Below are 16,419 nucleotides of genomic sequence, written 5' to 3'. Positions count from 1 at the left end.
ACCTTCATAGTGAGTATTAAGTATGGGGCTCATTGGATCACCCTGTAGCACTCTGTTCATCTGTGTTATGGGATTCGGGATAGAGACGTTATCGTTTACAGAGATGTAATTATAAGCAAGAATGGTCCTAATGATGTTCGTTAAAGGATTCATATATCCTATTATGTTTCCCGGATTCTTCAGTAGCTTTTCCCTGTCCACTAGGTCAAACGCTTTGTTGTAGTCTATGAAGATCGTGTAAAGTTTCCCTTTTGGATGTCTCAGGGCATCCGTTATGACGTCAATCTGTTTCTTTATCGCATTCATTGTAGATCTCCCTTATCGAAAGCCGAATTGCTCTTCCGGTAAGGTGTGGTCTACCTCTTCTGTCAGTCTCGTTAGTAACCAGGTAAAGAGTTTAAAGATGTTGCTAGGCAATTCCACGGTACGAATCTAGGCAACTCATGTTTCCCTTTCTTTTATATAAGATCTTCATCATTGAGTGTCGCCAGGTGTCATTTCTACGCACTTATTGAAGAGCGATGTCCACATTGTTAGTAGTATATTTTCTGTAGTTTGTATATGTTCGTTGAAAATGCCATCAATTCCTGCAGCTTTCTTAACCTTCACGTCCATTATGGAATTTTTTACTTCCTCTTCGGTGAAGTCCTGAAAGAGTTTTTGTTCTCCATGTATGATATTATCTACTGTAGTTACAGATAGGTTGTCCTTGTTCAGCACTTTCCTAAAATGTTCTTCCCAGTCTTCTGTGGCAATATCATGAGGAAAGTGCGGCTTTCTTGGTTTTAGAGCTATAAACTGATTTACTTTTGCCTCTTCGAGTTTCTCTCCTTCTTCATCTATATGTTTTTCTCTTTTTTCTTTTAATAAAGCCTTATATATTCTTCTCCTCCATTAACCATCATTTGTTCTGTCTATATATTTTAGATGTTTTGCTAGTGTTTTAATTTTAAGATGTCACGGTATTAAAAAAGGTTATTATTTGTAAACTTTATATCTTACAAGGATTGTTAAGGTGCAAGACCAATGACTTTAAGGTTGATTTAAGGCGGATGATGCCCCTAAAAGAGGGTGAAACATGTAGCTAATAAACTATAATATTATGTAAAAGTTTAACCATAAGATTCCTGGTATGTATTGAATAGGTGGTCTTATTAAATATTTTTGTAATATTCTTGATATATGGTCAACTTCAGTACGGAACAAATATGAGAGTTGTAACTTGTAACATACCACTTTGTCGAGCAGCTCATTTCCTTTCTCCCAAGTCTTCCCAGCCCAAACATTGCAACATTTTCATAACGCTACTTCTTTGGCGGAAATCACACAAAACAAATCGAGCTGCTTTTCTTTGGATTTTTTCCAGTACTCTAATCAAGTAATCCTGATGAGGGTCCCATACACTGGAACCATACTCTAGTTGGGGTCTTCCCAGAGACTTATATGCCGTCGCCTTTACATCCCTACTATTGCACTTCATGCGTGCCTTTACTCATCGGTCATTGCTTTCATTTTGGTACGTTTGGGGATGTAGTGCTGCACGTGACGTTAAACACCATCCGAGTCTTAGAGGTTCTCTTTGCCAATAATCAAAAGTTTTTCAGCCTTAATAATATACTGACTATGAAAATTAATATCACACACACATAGGACTTTGAACCAAAATTTCTCTCATTTTTCTTGCCTCATTATTGCCCTTGTAACCTGACCTAGAACTCATTACAAAACAACAAAGACTGTCTCCATCAAAGCAATATAAATGCACTTGCAAACATACACTAAATATCATTAAACACTCGCAGATCCAGGAACATTAAAAATAAACTGAAACAAGTACAGTGGAGGGATGTGGGATATAATCACGATTGCGTGTTCTGCGGTGGTTGGTTTTTTTGTTTTTTGTTTTTGTTATTTGCTTTACGTCGCACCGACACAGATAGCTGGGCGGACCATCTTCCAACATATTTACTGTTACTAAGTCAATACGGATCCAATCCCGACCATCATGGTCAAGATTATTAATACAGATAGGTCTTATGGCGACGATGAGATAGAAAAGGGCTAGGAGTGGGAAGGAAGCGGCCGTGGCCTTAATTAAGGTGTGAAAATGGGAAACCACGGAAAACCATCTTCAGGGCTGCCGGCAGTGGGGTTCGAACCCACGATCTCCCGAATACTGGATACTGGCCTCACTTAAGCAACTGCAGCTATCGAGCTCGGTGTGGTTAGTTTTGTGGTGTGTTCTCTGAATATGAAGAGGAGTGTGTTGGGATAAACACAAACAGTTAGACTGTAAGCCAGGAGAATTAATCCACGTGTGTGACACAGTTTGCACCTGTGATCCCACGGGTGTGGAGAAAAAGCAGTAGAATAAGAATGCAAACATATCAATATTTGCTAAAAGGAATTGAAAGCATTAGAAAACCATGGAAATACAGCAACTATCATGTCAACCCTATTTCCACTGAAGAAAAACTGGTCATTACAATAATGTGCGCAGTAGTAATGTATTCTCCATTTCAATAAAGTAATCTGTACTTTATCAAAAGATTACATTTGTAGAGTATAAAGATATTAAACACTGATATTAAATCCCACTGTCGGCAGCCCTGAAGATGGTTTTCTGTGGTTTCCCATTTTCACACCAGGCAAATGCTGGGGCTATACCTTGATTAAGGCCACAGCCACTTCCATCTCCTAGGCCTTTCCTTTCCCATCGTCGCTATAAGACCTATCTGTGTCGGTGCAATGTAAAGCCACTAGCAAAAAAAATTAAAAAAAATAAAAAAAAATTGCGCTATGCTTCCTGTATGAAGTTGATAAGCCTGTAACTTTTAAACTTTCGACTGTAGGGCACATGTTCATAGGAACTTTTTGTGTTGTTTTGGAGTGTACAACACATTTTGTGTTAAATTGCCCTACGTCATGGCTTGTGTAATTGGTACCAGGTATTTTAGAGCTTATCAGATTTGAACTAAAATATTATTGGAATAAAATAGTTCATTTCAAGTCCTTTCTTCATTTCTTGAATTTAACTCCAGTTTGATTGAAATCTATTGTATGTTTTCATCTTTAACCACTGTAGCCCATCAACTCTCAAAACTGTCATTTTAAAACAAAGCATGAAAATTGTACTGCATTTTGTTGATGATCAAATGAACATTTCAAGCACATTTAATCCATTGCACCATTGTCTGTTATGGGTTGTATCTAGTATTCACTGATGTATAAATGCAGGCTTTGCATCTTACTAGGCTGATAGTGTATCTTGTGTTCTTTCTCAGCTAGCAGTGATTTAATATTACTTTCACCTGTCAAATAAAAGCTTTTAGATGTGGTTGCTTGTTAATATTTATTATAGCAATAAAATTTAATGCTCTTCTTAAGAAGAACTGGAAAATAAATGTCTGTTTATTTGTAAAGTACTTCAAATTGCTTTTCTCCTAATGTTCCTTTTTGTCTTCTTACAGCCATGAAACCTCATGAAATACAGGAAAAACTCGGACTCACGCGGATACGAGATCGGAATTGGTATGTTCAACCATCGTGTGCAACAACGGGGGATGGTTTGTATGAAGGACTAACATGGCTCACATCAAACCATAAATTATGAACTCCTGTCTGCCTCTTAAGTTGTTTATTTCTATATGTCATCATCTTCGTCATGTGTGTATCTTGCCAAGAACAAATTCATATTTGTATGGTGGCAATGAAACGGTTTCACTTCTGTGAAGATGAACAACTTTATGAAATGAATATAAACGAGAATAAAGAAGTGTAGTTCCTGGCAAGTTTAGGGACCTAATGAATCGTTTAAAAGATATTATTTCTTTAAGGTGATTGTTTATTCCTGCTCAACGTGTGTTTCAGCAGTGAGTCTGGAGTTGATTGTGTTATAGAAAAAATAAATATAAGGAAAATATTAAAATATTATTCTAAACCCAGTAAGAGCTGGCAGTTTTCATACTTTTTTTTTTTTTAAGTCACTTCATTCCTATCTGTCTCCTGACGCAAGTAGAAAAGTGAGAGAAATAATAAATAATTGGTCTGGACTGAAAACCGAACACAGTAAAATATTGTACAAGTAGCTATTTTTGAGGGTAATATAGAGTTTAGTGTAAAAACAAAAGTGCTTTGGTCTATACGTACAAATGCTTGCAATAATGTTGTTTCTGGTTGGCCTGTGGAAGACAAAATATTAGTTTAAATTATTTTGTGGGTAATCCTGTGATTTCTTTTCCTTCATTAAAATTTTCCTCAATCCTATCCTATTTTTTAAACATTTGCTTAATTGGTGACAATATAATGTACTGTTTATGGATTCAGTGGAAATGTGTAGAAGCAGTCATTGAAGCTTATAATTGGTCATTCATTCATTCATTCATTTATTTATTTAATTTATATCACAAAGGTGAAAAATCTTATTTTCAACCAAACGTTTCTATATCGCATTATCATTCCATTTTCATTTCTATCATTTCTTCTGTGCTGTATAAAATATATTTCATTTACTACCACCTGCCAGTATTCAATATTGGCCATTATTCTAGAGAACTTCTATGCCAAATTCTGACACGAGTTATTCTTACAGAAGAGGAAAGAGTAATGGGCATCAGAATGAGGTGTGTTGTGTGAAAATGATGTGGATACTTGTTCTTGGTTCTGCACAATTATGCTGTATTTATGGATACTTTCTGGAAAGATTGATAATTCATAGCCTTTGAAGTGAGAGGAGTAAGCAGTAGTCAGTTGTGTGAAAGTTTGAAGTGCAGAGAAGTGAATGAAATCCCAATGTGATTCAAAGAAGTGCAGTTTTGTATTTTTGTTATCGTTTGCACTGTTTGAATGATGTGCTTATTTATAATATTTGCTTGTGGTGTATGAAAAATCTTAAGATAATTTCTCTTTCATGGGGTATAATATTTCCCTAACTTATTTTCCATGATACCATTTCCATACATAGTTCTTAGTAATTAATATATTAATTTTATTATAGTGTGCCAAGCTAAATGAAAAGTACTTTAAATTTTTCAAGAAGAATATTATCTTGAAGAGGATAGAATTTACAACAGTCCAGTACTCATAAATAAATGGATATCGTTGGAATGGCAATCCTGTTTAATTGGATGATAGTGTATTAGAAAGTTATACTCCATTTTTTAAAATTATATTGTTAAAAGTTGATGTAGCCATTGCCTTGAAATTGATCCTGCTTTCTTGATGAAAATGTGCTTTTCTTGAGTAATTGGTCTGATGTTGGATTTAGATGATACATCAGTTATATATAAGTTTGTGCCAAGAATTATGTGCAGTTTTCCAGAATTATCTGGTATACATTTTGAAGTGTTCCATAATTTTTAAACTTAAGTAATAAAATTGTCCATTTTAGTGTCCATGAAATTAGGTTTGATGAGTGAAATTTGGAAATTCACTTTTGTGTTGTTGTTGTTGTTGTAAAGCACACTCTGCTGCTTGATATTCTTTACTATTGTTAATCATGAGTAACATGATAGTAGCCATTTGTTACAAAATACAGCATTACAGCTTATATTCAAAATGCCTTTCATAGTACTACTTTTATTTAAGTTCTAAGGTTTTCTAACATTTTGCCTCCATACGTAAACTAGAAGAGCTACTTAATGTATTATTAAGACAAATAATTGGCAGAATTTTTATATTCTACTTGGATTGATTTTTTTTACTTTTCATTTGCCTTTTAAATTAGTTGTTGAAGTAATACCTCATTATGGTCTCTTATTCCTAACTTTTAAAATTCCCATTATTTCACTGTCGTACTTCTGAGACCAGTTACATTCCAAGTATTTCTCTTACGAGTGTAAAGTCGCTGTGTTCAAACTTTGTGACGGCACACGTTATTCATTCAGTACTATTTATATAACAGAATAGTAGTCAGTTTCTGTTTTATGTCTCCAGAATAAAATAAAACGTATTTTTAAAATGGCTGGTCTCTCACTCCGTCCGAGGTAGCCTTTTTTGTCCATACCTCATAAGGATATGAGACTCCGCTGTGAGAAATTTCAGATGTGTCTCTTAATTGACACATGAAGTCAACTATTTCAAGCAACTATGATTGATCTTCTGAAGGTGCAAGTATAATTTAATACTGTATGCCAATTAGAAAATGAACCTCATAACTGTGAGGAGTTTGAATTATTCTGAATATTTATTTATGAGGTCATCCAGCATTCCTTATTTATTTTATCCATTATAGGTAGTAATCTGTAAACTTGTTACTATGACCAATTTCTTTAATAATTGAAGAAAGTATCACATGGCTGTGCTTACCATCTTGTAATTTGTCTTGTGTATAGTAGTTTAGCTTTGTGTGCTATAATATGGTTGCTGTGGGAATGGGATTATTAAATGTATCAAACATATTCACTTTCAGCTTCAGTGGTATTTTTGTCAACTAATTATTATAAAATTGAACATTTTATGTTCTTCAAAAATTTCATGGTATAAGTAATTATGAAAAATATGGTAGAAATCTCTCTGTTTAAATTATAATGTAGCTTTGTAGTGTTGTAAGTGATAGAAGAAAAAAGTTGCCAGGTGGTACAGGTAAATGATTTCCTCAGTTTAAACTTCATATGGTGGTATTCATCAGAATGAATGTTGTGATCATTCCAAAAGAATGTTATGACAGATACTGACAATTTATGGAAGTGTTATTGAACATTGACGATAGACTTATCGTGGTGCCTTAGTTGAGTCTGGCATTGCTTTTTGTCTCTCTTCTGCTTTCCTATCCTATCTATCCTATCTAATTAAATTTTGACGCATGAGGTATTAGGTTTGCGAGGTGTGGGATGGTTTTTCATTTTTGTTCTTTCCATGATATTTCCTTTCCTTCGGTGGATACCTTCTTTCTCATTTAACCCTGCAATAGTCAACAATGCTTTTCATACCGTGAGTAGTCCCGGCAGACTGTGGGTCTAGATTTAGGAGTTATTAACATAAAACTAACACAAAAAATGCATTTTTGAGGTACAGTAACTTATTCAAAATATGTTTAATCATTCGAAAATGATATACAACAATCACAAATGTTGAACCTTTATTGAACAATGTTAGAGTAATTGTCACTTTAATGACCCAGGGGATAGCTATAAAATAGATTGTCAGTCACACATAAGCACATAATGTAACACTTTATACATAATAAAGAATTAATATCTCTCAGCACATTTTAGTCACTGTCGACATTCTCCAAGCATTGGGAGCACACAATAGTTGCATGTCCGAGACACAAGTATTTATCATGCTTCTTGCAACTGTACCTGGTAGGTCTGTTCTTTAATCTTATCACAATAAGTACGGTGAGACCCCTATGGTGGCTGGAATTCTCCAGAGAGCATCCTCTAGGTTCAGTTTTGAAAATTTCACTGATCTTTGACGGAATATTACTAGGCAGATTATTTAAGGCAGCTTGGTTTCGCACATGTTCTACAACAAGTTCATAGGACAGGCGTCCGGCTCCATGGCTAAATGGTTAGCGTGCTGGCGTTTGGTCCAGAGGGTCCCGGGTTCGATTCCCGGCCGGGTCGGGGATTTTAACCTTAATTGGTTATTTCCAATGGCTCGGGGGCTGGGTGTGTGTGCCGTCTTCAGCATTAGAATTCATCACAGGTAGGGCCCCATTCTCATAGACGCGCAGGTCACTTATACGGTGTCAACTCGAAAGACCTGCACCCGGCCTCTTCGGAGGTCACACGCCATTATTATAGGACAGGCGACGAAGAAACTCCCTACGTTGCATGGGGTTGTCAGGATTATTTGCTCTATGACTTACCAAACAATTAATTTCCTCGAACATTCAGCATGGAGTAAAAAATTACCATAGGCCATCGGCATGTGTGTTGTGCACAGTTATAGATAGAGCACATCTTGTCCACCATTTCTACACCATCTTTGGTTTTATTGTACATTGAGTTGAAAAAAGATAACCTTCTGTTTATCAAGTTTTTGGGAAAACTTAACAAAACTGTCTGCAGCCCAAACTACACATTGTATGGAAATACTCACTCTTAGATAATTGTTGTACTAGTTGTAGGTGGTTGTTTCAAAATATTTTAATACGAGTGCTGTTAGTTAATGAGTAATTAATGATTAGATGGTGGAATGTTACCCCTTTTTTTCCCACTCATTGTTTAAACACTTAGAGAAATAGTGATGAGAGAGGTTATTTGGACAGAAAATGGTCCAAAAGAAAATATGAAAGACATTAGTTATTATTTTGCAGTTATTAATGGACAACTATTTACTGGAAAAACACAATCAAAGTACACCTGTTGAAGTTTACAGAATCGCTTCAAGATACCTAACTCATCAGTGTCGCTGTTCACTGTGTTAGAAGTAGTCCACTGAAGAATCTCATTGTAAAATGACCTGTGTTTTTCAGGTACATGGTGTTTGATCTTGGAGATGTCCTGCAGCTCCTTAGAATTGATAGGGACTTGTCCATCATACACATTGTTTTTTGGGAGTACCACATCCTCCTCTTTCTGTACCTTGAAAGTCCCCACCCGGCACTCGATGAACTCAGAAGTTTATTAGTGTACTCCAGACGTCTGTCTGTACTAATGTTCAGTGAACAGCCATTCCTCTCATTGTCTTTGGATGTCTTCTTGAAATAGTGAGGCCATCAATCCTTGAAGTTCAGCACTAGGTTAGTTTGGATGCTCATAACTACAAGGTTGGTTTGGACACTCGTACTATGAGGTTGGTTTGGACACTCTCGACTACAAAAGGGATTTTATGTTTCCTTGCAGTTCGAATGATTTCCTCATACTCTTCTGGTGAATAAATCCTATCCAACAACTGATGATTGAGAAGTTTCCAGCACAGGACGAAAATTATTTCCTCGAATTGGATAATACTGGTTGGTGACAGAGAATCTGTCATTTATGGTGAGTGTCAAAAATATCCTTGTTAATGTGCGACTGTGATTCTGCAGCAGCTCCAACTTGCATTGTTGTAGGAGCTATCAACAAATCCAACCTTCACCGTCGACTCAGTCTCACTATTTCTAAACATCTATAATAATAATATATCTGAGTGGAAAAAGGATGGCCTTCTTTCTCTTCCACTCAACCAAATTTTCAATGTCTTATATTATTGAAGCTGCATGGGAATATTCCCCTTTTTCCATTCATTGGATAGCAGGCACAGTTGACTACAAAATGGCTAACTCAGTCTAATTCCACACACCATCCCTTAAAAAAAATATTATCCTTTTTCCACTCGTTCAATTATTATTTCTGCCTTGCCAGTTTCTTGGCCTAAAGTATCATGATGGAGGCTACATACAACCAACACATTCTTCTCCTTCTTTGGAATATACTAAACCAGTGTACACAATTCCCTGAAACCAAACATGTTTGACTTCTTCAGACATTTTGACCGTGAGAGGTTTGGTGGCAATTCACTTTTGTTCTTATAGTTTCTATGGAAGAGAAAAATAGCAACGTGTGGACTATGAGTCCACGTGTGAGCACTGCAGTGTTAACTGATATTAAGAGGAACTGGTAGCATTGCTCACTTTTTCTCACTACAAGGTGATTTGTTCAAAATATTATCTGGTTTAACATACAAATTATATTTAGTGGATAAGGTTTACTTGCCCAGTGAAATCAGCACCCTTGGCTTATAACTGAGGAAAGAGAAATTGATTGATTGATTCATTCATTCATTCATTCATTCATTCATTCATTCATTTAAGGATTATGTACGTAGGACTATGAAGCCCCATTTAATGTACATAATCCATTGTCAAATTTTAAATGATAAAATATTAATCACAATACAGTACTATGCAAGTATAATAATAATAATAATAATAATAATAATAATACAAGTAATGCAGTATAGCTTAACATAACATTTTTGATTGGAACAACTGAATATTAAGTATGTTATACTCTATGATGTACTATTATCATAGTAAAAATGTATATCCTATCATGAATGGCAAAGGAAGGAAATGTACCATACACAACCTGCAATAGCCTGAAGTTGGAGAGAGTGTCAATGTGTCAAGGCTACCGGTACTATTGCCAGTCTGTCTCATAATACATTGATTAGAACTAATAACTGCTCAAAATGCCAAGATGGAAAGTGAAATGCAACTCACAATTTTATTCTAATATACATTTCCATGATAACTGTAACCTTTACTACGGTGGTTACACAAAAACAAGTTCTAAACACAGTAATGGAGGGAAGTAAGAGCAACTACACAATATCAGAAAGCACTATACACTGAGAGAAACATCAGCTGGACTACGCGGATCTCAGCCATCAACAACATAATACGAAATATCAGTAGGGCCAACTAGTGGATAATAAACCAGGAAGGTGGAAACAGGCAGCACCTACCGAGGGCATGGACATGGCTTAGATTGCAGATTCCGAAATAAATCGCAGTGATCCTTAAATTTGAAATATGAATATGAAATAATATGAAATTATTTACAAGTGAAATTTTACAAATACTTTCCGAACAAAATCCACCAACTTACAACTTGCGAAGTATACGCTCCGTGATACACATATCTTAAAGGTTCTTTGATAATGGGCTTCACTACGAGTTTCAAACTTCAAACCAACTATACAACTAGTTACAAATCCAGTATTACAACACAAGTTAGTAGATTAAAAGCAACATAAGAACAATTACAATTTACAGTGAAGTGAATGTACTCTCGTAAACTCTACCGTACATCAAGTGATACAGAACTACCAGAGGCAAACCCCAAGGTAAACATATTAAATTACAATCTACATATTTAGTGAAATAAGAAATGGGAATGCCTCGAAAACAAACTGGTAACCCCAGCAGAAAAGCTAAGGCGTCATAAATAATTAATTTTGCGAATCTAAGTTAGGCTAGAGCAGACTCCTATACAGAATAGCAACTGAACATTACGGAAATTTTAGCCGGAATGGAAAGTAAGAGTGCTTACCCGAAGGTGCGCCATCCCAGAAGCGAGGCGCCGCACACGACGCAGACCAACACAGACTAAAGGCAGATCGGGCCAAGACAAGACCGAATTATTGCGAACGCAGCCTCGCTCACTATATATAGGAAAACTCTGGCCTTGGAGTAGCCAATCAGAATGCATGAGTCCGCCCATCCCCTCCTAGGTTCACCAATCACAATTCCTACTCCCGTCGCGAACTTTAACTATCATTCTCGAATACACACGTTCGCAAATCTTCCATTTCCAGAATAGTTAGAAAATTCCTTCTAGAAAACATAACTCCACAAAAGGCACACACCCTGTTCAACAATTTTCTAGATACTTCCAGTAAGTACAGAATAGAAATCTACTATTTACAAATATATATGTTACAAATATTACACAGTACAGATTAGGTCATTACAAATGAAACATTATATCATACTTTACAAATAAAGTCTTCAAAAACACTTTCCACTTCCACTATATTGTTCACCTGTGACAATAACAAGCAAAGTAATTGTCGCAACACTAGACTCCTAATGATAGTGTTCTAAACAAGTTCCATTTTACTCAATAAAATTGGCACTACTTGTATCAAAAGCTGTATTACTTACTTACTTACTTACTTAGCTACAATCTCTTCACATTGAGAATCTCCCTCTCAGGGCCAGTTTCTTCAACAACTGTTAAAAATCTACTAATGTAATCTGTATTACACCTTATTAGGGATTTGACATTGCATTGTGGAACTCGCATTTCACAGAACATAATAATAAGCTAATTAACTAATATGGCATCAGAAGCCCTTTCCTTTAACGATCTTTCACTCCTGCTCACACGGAATAAGAGGTTCCAATTGAACTTACTTGGTGATAAGATGAGAAAATTATAATGGAAGGAGAGGCAGAAAAAACATGTTTGGGGCAGTAATTTTACTTTGCTGGAGAAAGAGATTACTGTCAATTTACTTTCTAAATATGTGAGTGTTACAGAAAGAAAAAAAATAAGATGGGAAGACAGAAGGGAAAAAGAAAGAAGTGGAACGAGTTACCAAATTAATTCAATAGCCACTTGAATATGACCGCACAGTCAGTAAAACGATTAATTATTGTTTGATGTATTTATTTAGTTATTTATTATCCATGAAAAAGCCCTACTTTGTCTAGCACATTAGGGCTGTAGGTTAGAACTAGTTACCTTAAATAGTACAAACATACAATACAAAATTTTTGAAGTGAGTGATTGCACACAAATTAACTAAACTGGGAGAAAAGAAAGAAAACTCTTCTTAATTTTTTTCTAAAATAAACTGCATAAACTTAAAAAATTCATTCAAACAACAGATTTTGTGAAATATCCTAAAACTAGGGTTGACTAACTTTACAACAATTTAAGTGTTGTTCCAAAATATATCTAGCTTTGCTGAAGAATGGGCAATCAAAAATAAGGTGAGTTACAGTTTCTTTATCTCCACAAACACAACTGTTATTACTACTAATTTTGAATTTATATAAATAAAATTAAAATTTTCCATGGCCTGAAAGAAACAGTGCTGGTGAAGTTTGGTTTCAATAAACTGCAGTCCAAATAGTCCTGTACATGGGAAAAAAGATTGTTCTTGTAACTTCACCCTTATTACTTGAGTTCCACAGCTTTGACCATTCACTGATTGTGAATTTATATAATTCATGTTTCACTTTTGATATAGGGGCTCTTTTGTATACAGTCTCATTATCACTAAATGCTGCAAGTTTAGCAAGCTCATCAGCTCTTTCATTACCTAATAGACCTTCATGCCCTTTAACCCACTTAAAACAGATATGTCTTCCATACTGTGAGAGAGAGATCTGTTCTAATGTTACATGCCAAAGAATTTAAATGATATTTGTTACTTATAGATTTTATAGCTGCTTGCGAGTCATTATGTATACGTGCACTAAACTTACTTTCTTTTATCCACTGAACTGCATATTTTATAGCAACAAGTTCTGCTTGAAAAATGGAACACTGGGAGGAAAGTTTCATAGTCTTAAAATATATTTCTGCTTCATCTTTATACACAACAAAGGCACTTCCTACTAGATTAGTACAATCCTCTTTGGGCGTTCTTGAGCCATCTGTGTAAACTTGTACCTCATGTGAGAGAAAACATTCAGTGATAACATAATCATAATGATATGCTGGATGACCATATTCAAGGATATTTACTTTTTGCTCAATATCATATTCTTGTAATACCTTATTGCGTTGTCTTCCTTTCTTAATGTTAGTCAATTCAGCTTTGGCTATGGCTTTCAGATGCAAAGGTTCTATACCAGCTATAATAAGAGCAGCATCTGTGGATATTGTTCTATAACCTCGTATTATCCTCTCTGAATTTGTGCAAATTTTTATTGAGCCCATTTCTTCTCCAGGACATTTTGATATGCTGAAGCACAATATAACATCATTGGCTCAAATAATCCATGATATATTATGCGTAAGATATTTGAATTCAGACCCCAAGATGGTTTACAAGCAATAGATAATCCTTGCAAGAATTTACCAGCATTTTCAGCTAAGCACTAAAAATGAGCTCAAAATGTTAATTTACTATCTGTTATGACTCCCATTTTGTCTGCAAATGTTAATTGTTTTGAGTTCAATCTGATCTTTGGTTTGTTCACTTTTCTTTTTCTCGTTATTAACATTGCAGTAGTTTTGTTAGAATTAAATTGTAATTTATCACATCGCCACTTATATATGATTTCTAAATCAGAATTTGTTGAAATATTCAATTCCTTCAAAGTATTAGCCTTAACCAAGAGAAGAACATCATCAGCATAAGCTATAATATTGCAATTTTGTGGAAGAGTTTGTTGCAGTAAATCATCATATACAGGGTCTTTTTTATGGCTTGCTCCGTGTGTTAGGGGAACACGCACAGAAGGCGATAGCCCGGTAACTCATTTGCCAAGAGATATATTGCTCTGAGTGGTGCTGCGGAGCCAGCTAAAAAAAAGACCCTGTAGTATAGTCCAGAAACCTGGACTGCATACTGAACCTTGAGGACATCCCTTAACGAGAGTCCTAGTTATTGTTCTGGTACCTGTTGTTAACTGTACACTGCAATTACTAAAATAACTCTGTGTTAATTTATATAAATTCTTTGGACAGGCTTTAACTTTTAGTTGATGAAGAATTTTGGACCACCATGCATTATCAAATGCACCAGAAATGTCCAGAGATACCAGTACGCCAACTTGCTGATGTAAGATGATTTCCTTAGCCCAATCAACAACGTATGTTACTGAGTCTTCTGTAGATCTTCGTGGAGAAAATCCAAATTGTCTATCACTCAAATAATTGTTTGCACAAAGAAAATACATAATACGATCAATTAACAGCTTTTCTAAAAATTTTCCAAGTAAAGCCAACAGACATAATGGTCGGAATGCATTGACAGCAAATACATTTTTAGCGTTTTGCTTAGGAATCACTTTGTCTACAGATTTCTTCCAGCAGGTGGGAAAGAAACATAACTTGAGGCACTTATTAAAAAGAATTATAAAAAGAGACAGAAGACAGTAATGAATATGTTTAACAATATTGGCTGAAATTCCATCTCGTCCAGGATCTTTTTTGGTTGTTCAAGGAGAGATAATTCAGTCCACCTCCTTATTCGTGAACACAAGGTCATGTTCAGTATCTGGTGAATTAGCAGCAAAATTGGATACAATCTTTTAAAATTCATTGTCATTGTCTTCTACCGAGAAAAAATGGTCCATCAAAACATTTGCTGTTTCCAGTGTAGAGTTTGTGAAACCATTTTCTGTCATTATCCTATTGAAGTCTCTGGGCTTCCAACACATTTTATACACAATATTCCATAGATTACTGACATTCTGTAAGGAACAGAACTTTTTCCAGGCATTTGTTTTTGCCTGCATTATCAAATTCTTCTAGTCACTTTTAAGTACCGGTACATAATATCTTTGTTCATATATTTCTCGTAAAGTTGCACTTCTAGATCTTTTCCATCTTCTGTAGGAGGCGAAGACTCTTTTTCTTATAATGTTGAGACTTGAATTCCACCTTTTTGGTTGTGCTTCAGAAATCTGTGGGAGATGAGCATCACAAATGGCTGTGATCTCATCTGTTAAATTATCGACTATTTGGTCAAGTTCTGCTGATGTTGCGCATTACTGTTTGATATAGCCCATTTACATATTTTCCTAAGTATTTTGAGTCTAGAAACGTATCTGTTTGGAGCCTATACTTTATTTTGATGTATTATTGACAGAATGAAAATGTGTCAGATATCTTGGCTGAATAATCAGCATTGGGGCCTTCAGTTCAGAGGGTCCAGGGTTCGATTCCCAGCCGGGTCATGGATTTTAATTATGTTTGATTAATTCTTTTGGCTCGGGGACTGGGTGTTGTGTTTGTCCTAACACACTCCTATTCATACTGACCCAACACAATATACCACACCACTCCATACTACCAATCACCACAGAAACACGCAATAGTGATTACATCGCTCCACATAGGATTGGTGTCAGGTAGGGCATCTGGCCACAGGGCAAATCCACATGTGCGGCACTGTTCTCACCGGCAACCCCACAGGTATGAGAAAAGCAGATGATGATGGAGAATTGATATAATGAAAATGTACCTTGGAATGTTGGTATCTGTAATTTGTCATTCCTTGATCATTTGAAAGTGTGATTCCCTATTCATTTCTCAGTATAATAGTAATCTCATTTAATCCTTCAAAGAATGAAGGTATCGTCAAAAGAACGAGAACGATCATGAAAAGCAGGAAAATTAAATACCCCCTTGGCCTTATAAATCTAGTTCCATCATGGTCAGAAGGGAAGAAAAGTTAAACAAGGGAAGTTGTTTAGGAAAGATGGTATGCCAGGAGTCTTTCACAAATAAATGGAAGTGATGTCAGATTCAGCTGAGTTCCATGGTTACCACTTCATAATTACAAGTTATGAGCCCCTAAGGAGGTCTAATAAAACAGTCTTTGTTAAATCTGTTAAATGATCCTGGAGAGAGAGGCTGTTGAAGATGTCTGCTAACCTTTTAATTAACACAGAAAGGAGGATTTGTTAGTAGAATGAACAAATTAACAAGATGTAAACATGAAAGATTTTTTTGAACATTTATTTTTCTTTACTGTGAAAATAGAGAACATGAAAGAAAATGCTTCCTGTGCATGGAGGCTATAATTATTATAGGTTCAATTTTCATTTTACTGTTCAGTTCTAGCAGTGACTTTCTTCATTGTACAGTTACATAAACTGAAGTAAGAATCATACAAACTTTTATCAGAAACACTAAATTATCCTTCGTTCCTTTATTGTAAAATACTGTTTAATTGTTATTTTGTTTTAAAGTTGTTCACTGGAGACTTCTCTTCTGGTACTGCAACGTAGCCTGAGAA

The 16,419-nt window shown here is 35.5% G+C and overlaps 1 protein-coding gene across 1 annotated transcript in view; it reads left to right on the top strand.

The window, feature by feature from the left end:
• The window catches only part of Arf6 (ADP-ribosylation factor 6), a 367,638-nt gene extending 363,705 nt beyond the window's left edge, over positions 1–3,933 (top strand). The window contains exon 6 of the mRNA XM_067145838.2: positions 3,471–3,933. Within this exon, the coding sequence (XP_067001939.1) occupies positions 3,471–3,613 (143 nt within the window). The 3' untranslated portion in view covers positions 3,614–3,933. The remainder of the gene's footprint in view (positions 1–3,470) is intronic.
• The last annotated feature ends 12,486 nt before the right edge of the window (positions 3,934–16,419 follow it).

The sequence above is a fragment of the Anabrus simplex genome, chromosome 4 (assembly GCF_040414725.1).
Source record: "Anabrus simplex isolate iqAnaSimp1 chromosome 4, ASM4041472v1, whole genome shotgun sequence".
NCBI lineage: Eukaryota > Metazoa > Arthropoda > Insecta > Orthoptera > Tettigoniidae > Anabrus > Anabrus simplex.
The sequence above is the reverse complement of the archived record's forward strand: the minus strand, read 5'-3'. Positions and strand labels throughout refer to the sequence as shown.